General features: G+C 38.7%; 1 protein-coding gene across 4 annotated transcripts in view; it reads right to left on the bottom strand.

Annotated features, from left to right (window-relative positions):
* pitpnm3 (PITPNM family member 3) overlaps positions 1–13,118 on the bottom strand; it is a 101,459-nt gene extending 88,341 nt beyond the window's left edge. For all 4 annotated transcript variants that reach the window (XM_034096771.2, XM_034096772.2, XM_071205134.1 and 1 more), the window contains exon 1: positions 12,764–13,118. In XM_034096771.2, coding sequence (XP_033952662.1) covers positions 12,764–12,788 — 25 coding nt within the window. In that variant the 5' untranslated portion in view covers positions 12,789–13,118. The remainder of the gene's footprint in view (positions 1–12,763) is intronic.
* Between the last annotated feature and the right edge of the window lie 431 nt (positions 13,119–13,549).

The following is a 13,549-nucleotide window of genomic DNA, read 5'->3' as shown; positions in this document are numbered from 1 at the left end:
AGAAAGTGACAATGAAAATGGGCAGAACAACCAATAAAAGAAAAATGTTTACTACAGAGACTCAAAGAAACTACCACGAAACTCAAAGAGATGACCAGTTTACACAAAACATCAGCAAAGGGGTAAATAATAAGTACAAAGTAATATAAAAGTACTGCATAGAGACAGAGACAAAACAACAGAAACAGATACAACATGTTTCATTGTGTGTTTTCCTACTGCATGAGAGGTGCTGGGGTCTTTAGCATGTCTGTGCCCAGGGGCCCATTGTCACATAATCATCCCATTGACTATAAGCTAGCCTTTTCTTTCTGAATATCAAAAGCCTGGTTGAGTTAAGAGTTTAAACTTCCCCAAATCTAAAATATCAGGTCAGTACTGCTACAGTGAATGGGCCATGTTTTTTATATAGCCTGTGACCCCTGTGAAAAGGTCATAACACCCATCAAAATAATTGTAATAACTGTGTCCATGAAGCTAACAATGGGTTGTTTCTAATGTTTGCAAAACACAAACTTAGGCCTGAATGGTTGCACATTTCTGCCTGATTTTAAATGCCATTTTCTTAATGTCTTTCATTTTTTGTAAAGCACTTTGAATTGCCTTGTGTTTAAAATAAATAAACGTGCCTTGCCTTGGTGGTGTGCAGCATCAAACATTGGAAAGTCCCTCCGCTGTGCTTTTCACTTGACTGCGAGGATTTAGGCAAGTCATCCTGAGGAGTGTTGAGAGCTCCTGTGTGCACAGGAAGCCTTTGACAAGTGGGTAAGAAGAGCTGATGGTGTGCACAGCATGAGCAAAGAAAAGTAACTACTTTGAGAAATAAAAACACTCATTCACCAATCTTATCCACCTGCTGCCCTGAAAGACTGCCAAACAGCTCTCCATCATTTGATTTGTTGAGTGCATAGACTTCCAGTCATCTTATGAGACCTGCCAAGAGATCTTTTGTATTATCTAATGCTTTGAATGCTAGTGCACTCAGTTTACCCTTGGATCTGTATACGTGCATGTTGAATTTATGACACAGTTTAAGAATTGTAACCAATTTCTTGAGTGGCTGAAGCAAAACACCGGAGGGTCTATCACCAAGCGATGCTTTCCCCTCTGGGTAATGGGAATGATAGCTGGAGCTCCTGCAGGGCAGATACAATCTATCCGCACATATACTGAGTGAATGCTTGAAAGAACTACAGACTGTGATCACACAACAAGCAGGAGTGCAAATCTGAGCGACAATCCTGCTTGAAGCCAGGAGAAAGGGATAGGAACATTTTGTCAATAGTGAATGATGTCCCCACTTTTCACATCAACAGTACTCGCCAATCCCTGCAAGTTGTCTCGCTCTTTATGAGAACTGGGCTTATGATTGTTTCACAAAACAGCGTAGGGGAAGTTTGAATTATTTGATTGTAGTCCCAAGCAAATTTGATATTGATTGAGCAATGTTCATTGTGGTTGATAATTCACAACTCTTACAACATTAATTGAAAGTGACTAAGTATTTCAATTTCTCACACTTACAATATAGTGATGTCAATACACTTGTTCATTTATGTACAATTCAATCCCATACCAATGCTCTATGAGGCTACTTGAACATATGAATGCTCACAAGGACAATGCAACATGCTGTTTGCATCTTAGCATGCTTACAAATTTGCTAAACAATGAAAAGCAAGTGCAGCAGAGGCTAAAAGGAATGTAATTTGTTTTTCAGATAAGAATTTGACCTGATGAGGGTGCTATCGGCAAAGTCAGATGCTTATAAACGTTGGAAGGATTCAACCTCGGGATCATGAATGTTGTATGACATTTTATTGTAATCCATCGAATAGTTTTTCAGTATTTCAGTCCGTCCAAACGTAAGTCAAACGTATAGGTACCGCATTATACATCTGATCATCGGATTGATGGCGGAATAATAGCCTTTATTTCGTCAGATTGTCTATTTCATTTTCAGTCCCAGTACAACCCCACACTTTTTATTTTTAGACTAATCATTTTGCACAACACTTGAGTTCTATGAGTTGGCTGATTTCAATTTGAAAGAGACGGCCCTGAAAAATAGCTCAAACTGACACTGTGAGAGCTGTTATTTTAATGCCATGTTCTTAGGAAGGCATACGCACACAGCCCTATGGACTTGATATTTGTTTATCATTTCATGCACTTTGATATAATTAAACACTAAGACAGACATATTGGAGTTATGACAAGCATTTGTCACGGTTCATGACTTCTCAACCTTAACTCCTGACAGTTTAAAAGAGAAATAATTGAAGTCTCAGTTTTGAGTTTGCATAAGGTTTCACGCAAATGGTTCATGCCTAATAAGGATAATTCAAAGTAAAAGAATAATCAAAGTATCAAGGATTTATTCAATTAGATATTAGGATATTTCAAGAATATAACATGCTTAAATTTGGTTTCACAGTGTGCAACAGAATCACCTTGAACAGAAATTGGTCATTCATTAGTTACTCAAATCAATTTGTTTTTGCCTGCAAAATGACAGCATACCAGACCAAAACTGTTTGATTTTTTAAACAAAAGATGGCAATTATAGAAACTAAAAAGGAGAGAGGAAGAGAGTGGGTAGAGGTCCTGCACTAACTGGGCTCTGGTCATATCAAATCTGTGCACAAAGATCTAAAAAGCTTTACTTCAGAGCCAGACAACAGAAGAGGTTGCTTGTGATTCATCTCAACCTTCTTTCATCTCTGTCTTTTCATTATCCACTCTCGCCGTGTTTACAAAGAGGCATGCAGCCAGTTGAAATGTTGGGCTGACAGCATCAATTACTGGAGCAGCTCCATTGCAATCACAGGTCACACCTCCTATATCTGTCCCTCACACACAGGTATGACTCTCTATCTTTGCCACACACACGTGGCTGCAGTGTTACTCATGAGTGAGTGTTGCGATCTGATTTACCACAGCACTACTGGGTCAAATGTTTGACTTTCGATGGATGGCTCAGTCATAGAGGAAAAAGGCACTTCAGGCAAAGTGCTTTTGTGCCAAAATATTGGCTCTAAAATAAGCCAGGTTGGGTTAGAGATGGAGGGTCTGTGATCCCGCAGCTTCACTAAGAGATTAACGTTTTCAAAAGTGTTAATGGCCAGTAAACACCTCCAAACAGTAGGCTTGTTAAACCACAGTTTCTTTTTTGTTCTAAATACGCCATATTTGTCATTTGGTTGTGGTTGTGGAGTTCATGTTGGCAAAAACAGTAAACAGTACTTTTAACTTACTGTGTTTAAGAAACGTCTCTGGTCTAGTATTGCAGACAGAGGGAGAAGGTCAGATGTGGCACAGCTGCTGTTAGAGGAAGCTGTGCTGTATGTCTCTATAACGTTTAGGCAACAGTTATTGAACAGAAATATCTAGACATTGTTCTACCATTTCTTTGGTTTTCATGGGTGAAGCTGATAAAAGTGATTCTAGTATTTACATGTTACAATCAATAACCAGCTGTACCTGTCGTGATGATGTGCAGCAAATGTGACTTTATTTTTGGATCATGGACTTTGCTATGAAAAAAAGTTGTTGTATTTTTTTTTTTTCATTTTGCATGACTTTCTTATATGATATATTGACATGATGAGATCATCTTTCTCAGTGGTTATTTTCCTGAAATAAACTGAAATGTTCCATTGATTGTCAGTGTTATTTGCACACTAGTCACATGTGACCTACAAGGATAATCATCACAGACACGGTGACCTGCAGGGCTGAGATATGAAGGGACATTTCTCTATTGGAAGGCAGCTGTTGAAGGAGCTGGGAATTTATGGATGCAACTGCGGGAGACAAGTCAGGAACACTCTATCTCAACTGCAGCTTCTGAAAAATATTATAATTGGACCCATTCATCTTTCTATCTTCCCCATTACATATATTTTCCTGACTGCTCCGACAAAAATGATATTAAATAGATAACATTCAACCTTGGACTGCACAACTGCCTCAAGCTGTACAGTTAATGCGTTGGAAATGCACATACATTCTATTACTGAGCCAAGTAATAGATTGTACTGAGCCAAGTATTCACTGAATTGTAAAAGCAATGATAAACATAATAAAAACAGGACAAATTAAATACAAATGTGTATCTAAATAGGTAATTTAAATGTGTTAATTTAACCTGTAAGGTTTCTAAAGGGGACACTCGTTCTCTTGTACTGCATCTGATCCTCTGTTGGTTCACCTTGCAGCTGGCTTTAATTACAGTTGATTCATCAGCAGGTGGCTTTCACAGAAAGGCATCATTTCCACAATCTCACAAGATATATGCATGAGCATTTTCTTTATCTGTTCTTGAATCTCCAAGAGGCACAGATATGGTGTGATATCTTGACAAAAAAACTGAATTATAAACCCTTGAGAGTGGAAATATTAATATCAAGTATAACTTTACATAAGCACTTCAGCATGTAACAAAGGAAAATGTAGGTCTAAGATTACTGGACCATTACTGTTTTCTCTGTACATTAATGACTTGATGTCCTGAGTTGAATGTGCAAATGTATGCCGATGATGTGGTCATCTTTGTACATGGGAAAAACACTGAAATTATCTCATCCTGTCTCTCAAATGCTTTGGACAAGGTTCAACACTGGCTGAACAACATTTGCTTACAGTTAAATGTAAAAAAAAAACAGTGTGCATGATGTTCAGTAAACGACCAGTCAAAATCGAAGGATCCAATGTGTTTTTAAACGGAGCAGAAATAGAACTAGTCCCCCACTTCAAGTATCTTGGAGTCATACTGGACTCGAACTTGACTTTTAAGAAACATATTAAGAAAGTATCCAATACCATTAAATTGAACTTGCAAAATGTTAAACAAATTAGACCTTTCTTAACTGTCAATGCTGCAAAGTCATACCTCCACTGTATGATTCTATCCCACATTGAATTACTGTTTGACAAACTGGTCGTTTGCTTGTGCCACAAACCTGAAACCCATAGAACAGCTGTACAAGAGAGCTATCAAGGTGTTTGACAGAAAGCCAAATGCATACCACCACTGTACCATCCTTGAAAAACACAATTTCTTGAGTTTTGACCATTTTAAGTCTTTTAAAAGTTTTTTTTATAAATGTTTACATGGACCGCCCCCCCCCCCCCCCCCCAAATACCAACACAACCACTCTAGCAAGCCAAACATTACAACTTTTGTGAAAAAAAATTGTGTGAGACATTGAAATTGCACATAATGGTTTGACCCGAAGTCCTCAAAAATAGGTGCAATGGATTAACTGTAGAGGTTGATTCTGAACCAAGCGATTCATTTCAGCCAGAAAAATGGTCAACTATTGCAAACAAAGTCATCCTACCATGTGTCTGCAAGACGAAATTATTCTAGTTTTGCAAGTGAAATTGCTTTAAAGTGTACTTGAAGATAGTAATCACAAAGTGTTCGGGGTTTTTTTGCAGATAATGAGCAACCCCACAGTGCTGAGCACGGCCTCAGGAGAAATCTGCTTTTGATGAGTATACCATCCTAAAGGAATTTCTTCTTTTATCTCATTGCCCTCTCTCCTCTCAAACCCAGATGGTCTGTAAGCTTAGAGAGTGCCAAAATCTCCTTATTTTTAATTAACAGCATTTCATATCCAAGGTATACTAAGCAACTAAACGGCACCCAAAAGAGCTGACGGCTCATAAGCGATGGCAACGGCTGCCGTCACGCAGTGAGAGAGTGAAACAGGGCTATCTGATGGTGCAAACCTCTTCTGAGTGAACATTGGACAAGCTACAGAATTAGTGTGTGATATTTACCATGTCAAGAAGACATCTGATAATATCATTCTTCTGTGCTTGGAGGAAATGAAAATTGCCTCTGCATCTCATTTTTGACATACTACTCCCTCCAGTAGAAACTCAAATCCCACGGACCCCCTGAATTAACATGATATTATACTGAGAAAAAAAAATATTCTTATGTCCTGCCTGATACTCTGTGAGCTGGAAATTGCTATGAATAGCCTGTCCTCTAATTGAATTGAACCCCATTTCAACAGAAACTTCAAATCAATCTCTGCAGCCAGTGGGAGACATCGAGGAGATTGTTCTCTCCTCAAAAATATTGATGCGGTCACAAATTCACCTTCTACACATTATCCTCCTGGACGCTAATTATCCCAATCGGTCTGTTAATGGACTGCAGAACAACTAGGTGATAATCACTGTTACTAAGCCTCTCCCTCTGTCTACGCAATGATTATATACAGTAATACTCCAGCTGAGGATGACTGCACGTGAAGGGGTTACATTTGAAATCTCTGCGCTTATGATTTTCAATACATGCTGGGTTTTGTGGCATTCAGTTATTGACAGCTCACTGGTGAGAACATAGCTAACGGACCCAACTAAAACTTGTGTTGATGATTTAAGTGTTTGATTAGACATTTAGGAGGGCGAGTAAGTTAAATCATTTGTATCTTCTAACAAGCACAGCATCAGCATTCATTTTGAGATTCTGTCCACCTGGTCAATGCGAGTTCATTATTCACTCATTCATTATTCACTCATTCATTATTCATTTTAGCTCTGGTTTTGATCTCTACTAACTCCAGTGAAAATTGTCAGTCCCTCGGGCCTTTAGCTGATTACTGCTCCACTTTGTTTTATTCAAAACTAAAATCAGCTGTCTGCTAAGCAAAAATGAACCTATGAGAGTTGAGAGTCAACCGAAAAAGTTAACAAAAACATTAGGTCCCCTCGACCGCCTTAGTCTTACGTGTCCCGATTAAACTAACCGGCCATTTGTATAGACTAAGCTTTTTTCGTTTTACAAACTGCATATTCAGTGAACAGCCATAAAAGACAGACAAAACTAACACATGTTCCCATCTTTTGCATTGTTTCAAGAAAGATGATTTATAAATTAAATTGATAATCAAAATGTTACATGATTGACCTTTTAGTTAATTGTCAACTTCAGCTCTAATTAACAATTAAAAAAAGTACTTTTACAACCATTAGACCGAGTGATTGAGAGTTCAACTAGATGCTCTCCGTCAATTATCACTGTTTATTGGCTAAAACCTAAAATTGTACAAACCAGTTATCCCAAACTAGTGGATTCAATCTAAATTGGTTTGTTAACAGTAAGTGCACCTTCAAACATCCTATTAAGAAACTCTGAGAGCTTCTTAATAGCCAGAAAATCAGTGATTCACCAAAGGTCTTTTTGGTTTCCATTCAGTATTCAGACCCCATTTTAACGTTACGACATAAGGCTGTACTAAACAGCAGTAGACCTGTGTGAGCTCCAGGTGAGACAGTCCCTTGCCACTGCCTCGACCTCAAATAGCAGCGGGCCAGCTGCTGTGTGCATTGTGAATATCTGCTCCCTGACACAGGCCCAGTGTGCTTCCCAATGGCAAACACCCATTAAAAATAAAATTAGCACTGTTTTGTATGATCAAATAAAAAAACAGAGGTCATGGGCTGAATGCATTAACACACGCCTCTGTACAATTCAGAGAACATTGTGGTGCTGCTTGATGATCCGGCTGCCTGGGGACTATTTGCCAGGACAACAACCCAACACACAACAAGCTACTGCAGTATGATACAGTTTATGAATATGTGTGTCCTTAACTGAGAGACAGGAACTGATTTTGGGAAATCAATTTGCAGATGTGCCAGCCGTATATTCCTTAAAGAAAACCCCATTCACCTTTCCTCAGACAATGAAGCAGATAGAAAAAGAGAGGGATTGTTCATCAGCTTCCTACAGCTCTATTTTAGCTCAATGCTGAATCCCAGCAAAGCAGCAGGTAGGCTACACATTTATTCTATTTGGACAGCAAATAAAAAACACCCCCACAGACTGATCCAATTTCATCAACTATGAGGATTACAAAATTCTCTGAGGTGCAATACCACACTGAGCGCTGGAATGGTCCATGCAGTCTAACGGAGCATTTACTCTGGGAGGAGAGGATGACGGAGATTGAGGGTGATTTGAAAAGCACAAGTTATTTTGGCAACACAAGACTTGTCTGGTTCTGAACCGCGGTATGCAAGTGTTTGAAATTAGCGTCAAGGAACAAGAAACAGCTGCGTAACTAAAGAGTCTGGGGTTTGAATTCCCATACACGCGGGTTAAACGGTGGGTTCCTCTATTACTGTCCTCATCAGCTCCTCAGTGGCCGATGAAAAGACTGAAATGTGTGCAGGTGTGAAAATTATTGAAAGAGAGAAGAGCACAACTGGGACTTATAAAAAGCTAAATTAAATAAAAACATTATATAACATGGGCTGCCTTATAGCCAGTTGGTATCATTGTATTTGTATTCAAGAGCAGTCTACTGTACAGCAGTGGCGAGCCGTCAGGGCCCTCTGTGAGGGCCTAAGATATTCAAAAAAATAATATTTGAAAACATTAAACAAAAAAAACAAATTAAATATTTTTTTTATATGTTTTTGTTGTTACATTTTTCATTAGTTTTACCAAAATAACTTGATTTAATTGTATGTAAAATAATATTTCCAAAGAAATAAATCCTTCGAATCTGCCTGTTCAGTTTCTGTTAGAATGTGAAGGGTTAAATGCCGTCTCTGCGAGTTAACTCAATGAGAGAGTAATGTCAAATGACAGTACAATTGACCAATCATATCTTCCCTCTAAATGGGCGGGCATTATTTTCGCGGACTTTATGACAAGTTCCGCCCGCTGTGAGGTCGATGCAAGTGGTGCAGTGACGCGTCCTAGAACCCGGAAGTAAGCTGCGCTCGGATACCCTCGACAGAAAGCAATGGGATTTCTCCATAGGATTTTGGAAGATTGCTTGAAATAAGGTCTGTGGAAAACGAACCTGTTAGATAAATGCACGTTTTGTTCAGCCGGATAATATCCACATGTCTACCCTACTTTTATTATTTTCGAATCATAAATCTAAACGATAGATTTATGATCGATAGATTTATAATTAGCATAAGTTCGTTCATGATGGCTCATTTCAGTGATAGTGATTACATCGTTGCGAAATTATTAACCGAGTCATTTTCAAGATTGAGTTACAATGATAAACTGGAGTGGCAAAGGATCAGCTGCATGACCCGCAAGTGCTTCATCCAAAAGGACAGGAGGATGGACTTTGTGTTTCAGTGATTTGATCATCAAAGGTAGGCCTGAGTAATTTCAATGTGGGCCGCCGCGCCGACTTAGTTCATTTGTAATTGTTACTTGGCTGTGGGTGCCCTGTCATGATAGGTGTTTATATAAATGGTGTTGTTTTGTGTGGTAGAGGGTCGCTGTCATTGATGCGTTTTGCTCCCCGGGCCGTTGTTTTGATATTCCGCTGAAGTATACGCTGCAACGTAATATCTCTTTTTTTTTTTTCGAGGAAAGGGGGGTCAGAGGGCCTAGGTATAAAAGTCACGGCTCGCCACTGCTGTACAGCCATGCTAGCAGCTCTGCAAGGTTTTACTAGGCAGGATGGAGTTAAACGCTCTCGTCAAATATACGATGCTAACAGTGATACTGCTAAAATGCTGATGTTTAGCAAGTATAATGGTTACCATGTTTACCAGCATCGAATCATGCTAGCCTGCTAAAGTACATCTGAGGCTGATGGTAATTAGTTTGGAAGGTATAAACCAGTGTTGAAAACATTTAAAATGACGTCCATATACTGATAGATCAAACTTGAAGACATCTCCAAGTTACTACAATTCATCGTAAAGGGGAAATGAATGTTTCAAGATTGATTGATTTGAAACCATAAATCTTATTATTATGATGGCATGAGGAGGAAGAAGGAAATTGAGGGGATCATACTAGCTAAAGTCATAAAGATACATCATCTGGAAACATTTCCATTTCGAAATGTTAACATATTGGCAACATATTGCCAAGTGGCAGTAGTGATGATTTCAAGAAAAAGCCAATCATCTGGGGACTATGAATGTGTTTACCAAGTTTCCTATAAATCCATCCGATAGTTGCTGGGTGGACAAATCAAATGTTGACAATGCCATCCATACTAGCATGCTTAATTTTGACGATTAGAGCCTCACTCAGCACAGCACTCATTATTTCTAAGCCCTTATTACTCAGCTCAAATTATTTTTCAATATTTGCATGATTAAAACCGGGGCTGTCATGTTTTAAGGTAGCCAGTGAATCTGAACATGATGCCATCTTTTCTGCAGAAGCTAAGAAAAGACACTGCAAACAGTAAAGATTTGCTAGTCCATAAACATGGGTTGCCATTCTGTAATGATAACATAATATATACAACACTCACCTTTTGCCACTTTTTTCCAGATGTTTTTTTTTTTATTAAACAGTCCCCATTTGAGATAATTGTGCAGATGTAGCTCTCAAGTTAGTAAAGAGAGGACATTTAAATTAGAATTAAAAAGTGTATTATGTGTATTATCCCTTGCAGCCCTCTTATAATTGAAAGTGACAAAGATAAGATCTGCGTTTATAAGTGAAAGTCATGAAATTAAAGGGTCTGCCCTGTCCAAGTTGTTGTGACTTTGAAGAACAATGTTTCTATGAGACCCGTTATTCTTCACAAGTTGTAGAGTGAACTGAGGTCAAACGATAATCACTGCATTTCAGAGATATGAATGCTCTACCAGTAAACCCAAACAATCTGCACAACCTGCCAGCAGCCTGCTGAAGCATTGCACTGTTCACATAATTATATAGTGCTGGACTGAAATAGGGCCTTAAAGTGTAGTTTTCTAAGTTTTTTTAAATGTCAAGGTGAAGCTCAATATAATTAGGATTGACCCCAGAAGAAGATATCCAATTGGTTGCAGCTGTTAAAAAAATATATTGTGTTTTGATGCTTTCAAATAATCTTATTTTCTTGTGAGATTGTCTATCAAAAATAGAAGTGACTTTTTTACAAAATAGTATTTTCATTTTTACAACGACTCACTTACAGAATGAAAATTATCTCCAGCAACTTGTTTGTATGTATTCCCTTTCATATTTGTATAATGAGTAAGGCATTTTACCAACCCTATTGGCTCGTATCTCAAGTTGAATTTGCTGTGCTGTCAGCCTTTGTTAAGTTGTAATAGTTTTTTAGAAGAAAGGCACTGCACTCCAATATCATAGTTGGCTTCATAATGTTTCCTTTCCAGATATGCAGTAGTACTCCTCAAAAATGTGTAAAATCATGTAGAAACCCAAAATATTCCAACCACTATTCATGGTGCATCCATAAAAAACATACTTTTTTTTGCTTGAAATAGTTCACTCGCTGAATTGCATATTTATAGAGTATAGCCGCAATGAAAAGTGGGAATAATACAGAAAAAATATTCATTCTATGTTTGAGTAACTTAGGTGGGGATTTGATGGGTTATTACAACACCTGATCTCAGCCTATAACACTTTGTTTTAATCAACTTCTTGTTGAAAAGGTAAATATAATATTCTTGACTTGAGAGACTTTCCACTGTCATTGCACCCCAATATCTAGCAATGGTATTATTTTAAATCCAATGCAGCAATACTTTAAAGCCCAAACCACACTAAATAAAATCCCCTCTCTATCGTGACACTTATTGTCACTACTGAGAAAATAATGATCTGATGTTTATTGATCCCTGCAGGAAAATTATCTTTCCACTCTCGCTTTGTGTAAAAGGTCAGAGCACAAACGCCACATACAGAAGAGCAAGCCTGGAGCTGGAAGGGATTCAGTGATTTGCTCAAAAAGACATGCATGATGACACAAGGAAAATAAACCTGGACCTCCAGCTGAAAATAAAAGCCTAATAGTCAATGCCTACCTGCTGACCCAGCATTATTAACATTACCTTGACACTAGCCTTGTAAGTAACTACATTAATCTGAATACATATTAACACAAATCAGCAAACACACATAAAAGACATAGGCTTTCGTAAGTCTTATACTGTTCAATGTCTGAAATGTGCCATAACATGTTTATACAAAGAGGCAATCTAATAAATAAAGTGCAACCCCCTATAGCATTGCAATGTTTGACAGATCATCACAATTACTATAATGCTATTTCTGAGCAGCATAACAATCTTTTTAATGTGCATTAATAAACCTTTAATGACAGAACTGTCCTTTTTACAACGCCTATACCTTATATCCAAACAACAATTAAATGAGCAGCATAAAAAACTGCCAGCTATTATTAACAATGCACCAAACTGCTCTGTATTATTATGATTAGGTTTTACATCTCCTGGATTCACTTTCTCCTGTCTTATTTTCTGATTTAATGTCTGGTGCTAACATAGTGCTGCTGCCTCTGTTTACATGATTCTGTGACCTGATTGGGAATATAAGAAAAACTTTTTTGATTTTAATTATCCTTCATGCTCACATCCTGAATTGTAATAGCTGATGCTAAAAATAGAAACTAGAGTCATACCATACCACACCACACCATATGCATAGTAGCCTACAGGGGATCCTAATATAGCTGCAATAGCGGGTGACTACAAGTCTGTCGGCAGGTCACCTCACCTTTTACATTAAGTATTTGTTTAGCCTATTTGACCTTAGAGCGTCGACGGGTCAAATATGTCGGTGTGACACTGGCATGGACAAACAGAACCAGACAGACTTAGTGACAGACATATAGGTATAAGGACAGACAGATGAAAAGACAGTCCTGGACAGGCAGAGGTCTGTTTCTAGAACGTCGTACATTCCTACAGATTGCCTCCCATCCATGCAGCACGCGGATGAGCGCGTCTACCTGTTAGCACGAGACTATGCATAGTGTTCCCTTACCTCTTCCTCGCGCCTCCTTTGACATAGTGTCCTCTGCCGTGTGTCTCCGTCTACGGTCACTCAGCAAAGCCGTCACGTTATTTTATGCGACAACGTGAGGTCGGATGGTTAATTAAACAGCGGCTCTTCCTCCGTCCCTCTCCCGCCTGCTGCACCTTGAAGCCTGGCAGACGGGGTGAAGCACTGCCGTGTCTGTCTCCTCTCACTGAGCAGAGTGGGAGTAGAATATCACCCCAAAAAATAAGCTATGTTCTCATTCACCTGTGCCAAGTCCGTCAGAGCACGCTGCCGCAGACATACTTTGGAATGTTGTCTCTGTGCGGAGTTGGTTCAAAATGTCTCTCTGCGCCGTTAACATCAGTCAGAGTTCCTCCAAACAAGACCAGGACTGCAGCGCGACTGCCTCCAGCGGTGCGCGTGCGTCCGCGGATGCTGCTCTGAAGGGCGTCCTTCTTCTTCCCTATCACCGGTTCTGATTTAGCAAAATTATTAAGAAGTATATCCAACATAAAGAAAAAAAAAATAGTAACTTCATGCATTAAAACCATAGGGCAAAGCCTAATGTGAAAGCTGTATTGTCATTGGCACGACTCATTTAATTAGCCCAAATAGCCAAGTTTCATCCATTCCATTGGATATATCATAGCAGAATCTGCATAGAAATATTACAGGAATCAAACACAATGTTAAATATCAAGTAGGTAAATGTCATAATGCCACACAAGGAGCACATGTTGTATGTTCCCCTATTGCAGGGTGTGGCTGTTACATAAAAGTAGATGAGGT

Source organism: Pseudochaenichthys georgianus, chromosome 13, assembly GCF_902827115.2.
Source record: "Pseudochaenichthys georgianus chromosome 13, fPseGeo1.2, whole genome shotgun sequence".
NCBI classification, from domain to species: Eukaryota; Metazoa; Chordata; class Actinopteri; order Perciformes; family Channichthyidae; genus Pseudochaenichthys; species Pseudochaenichthys georgianus.
The sequence above is the reverse complement of the archived record's forward strand: the minus strand, read 5'-3'. Positions and strand labels throughout refer to the sequence as shown.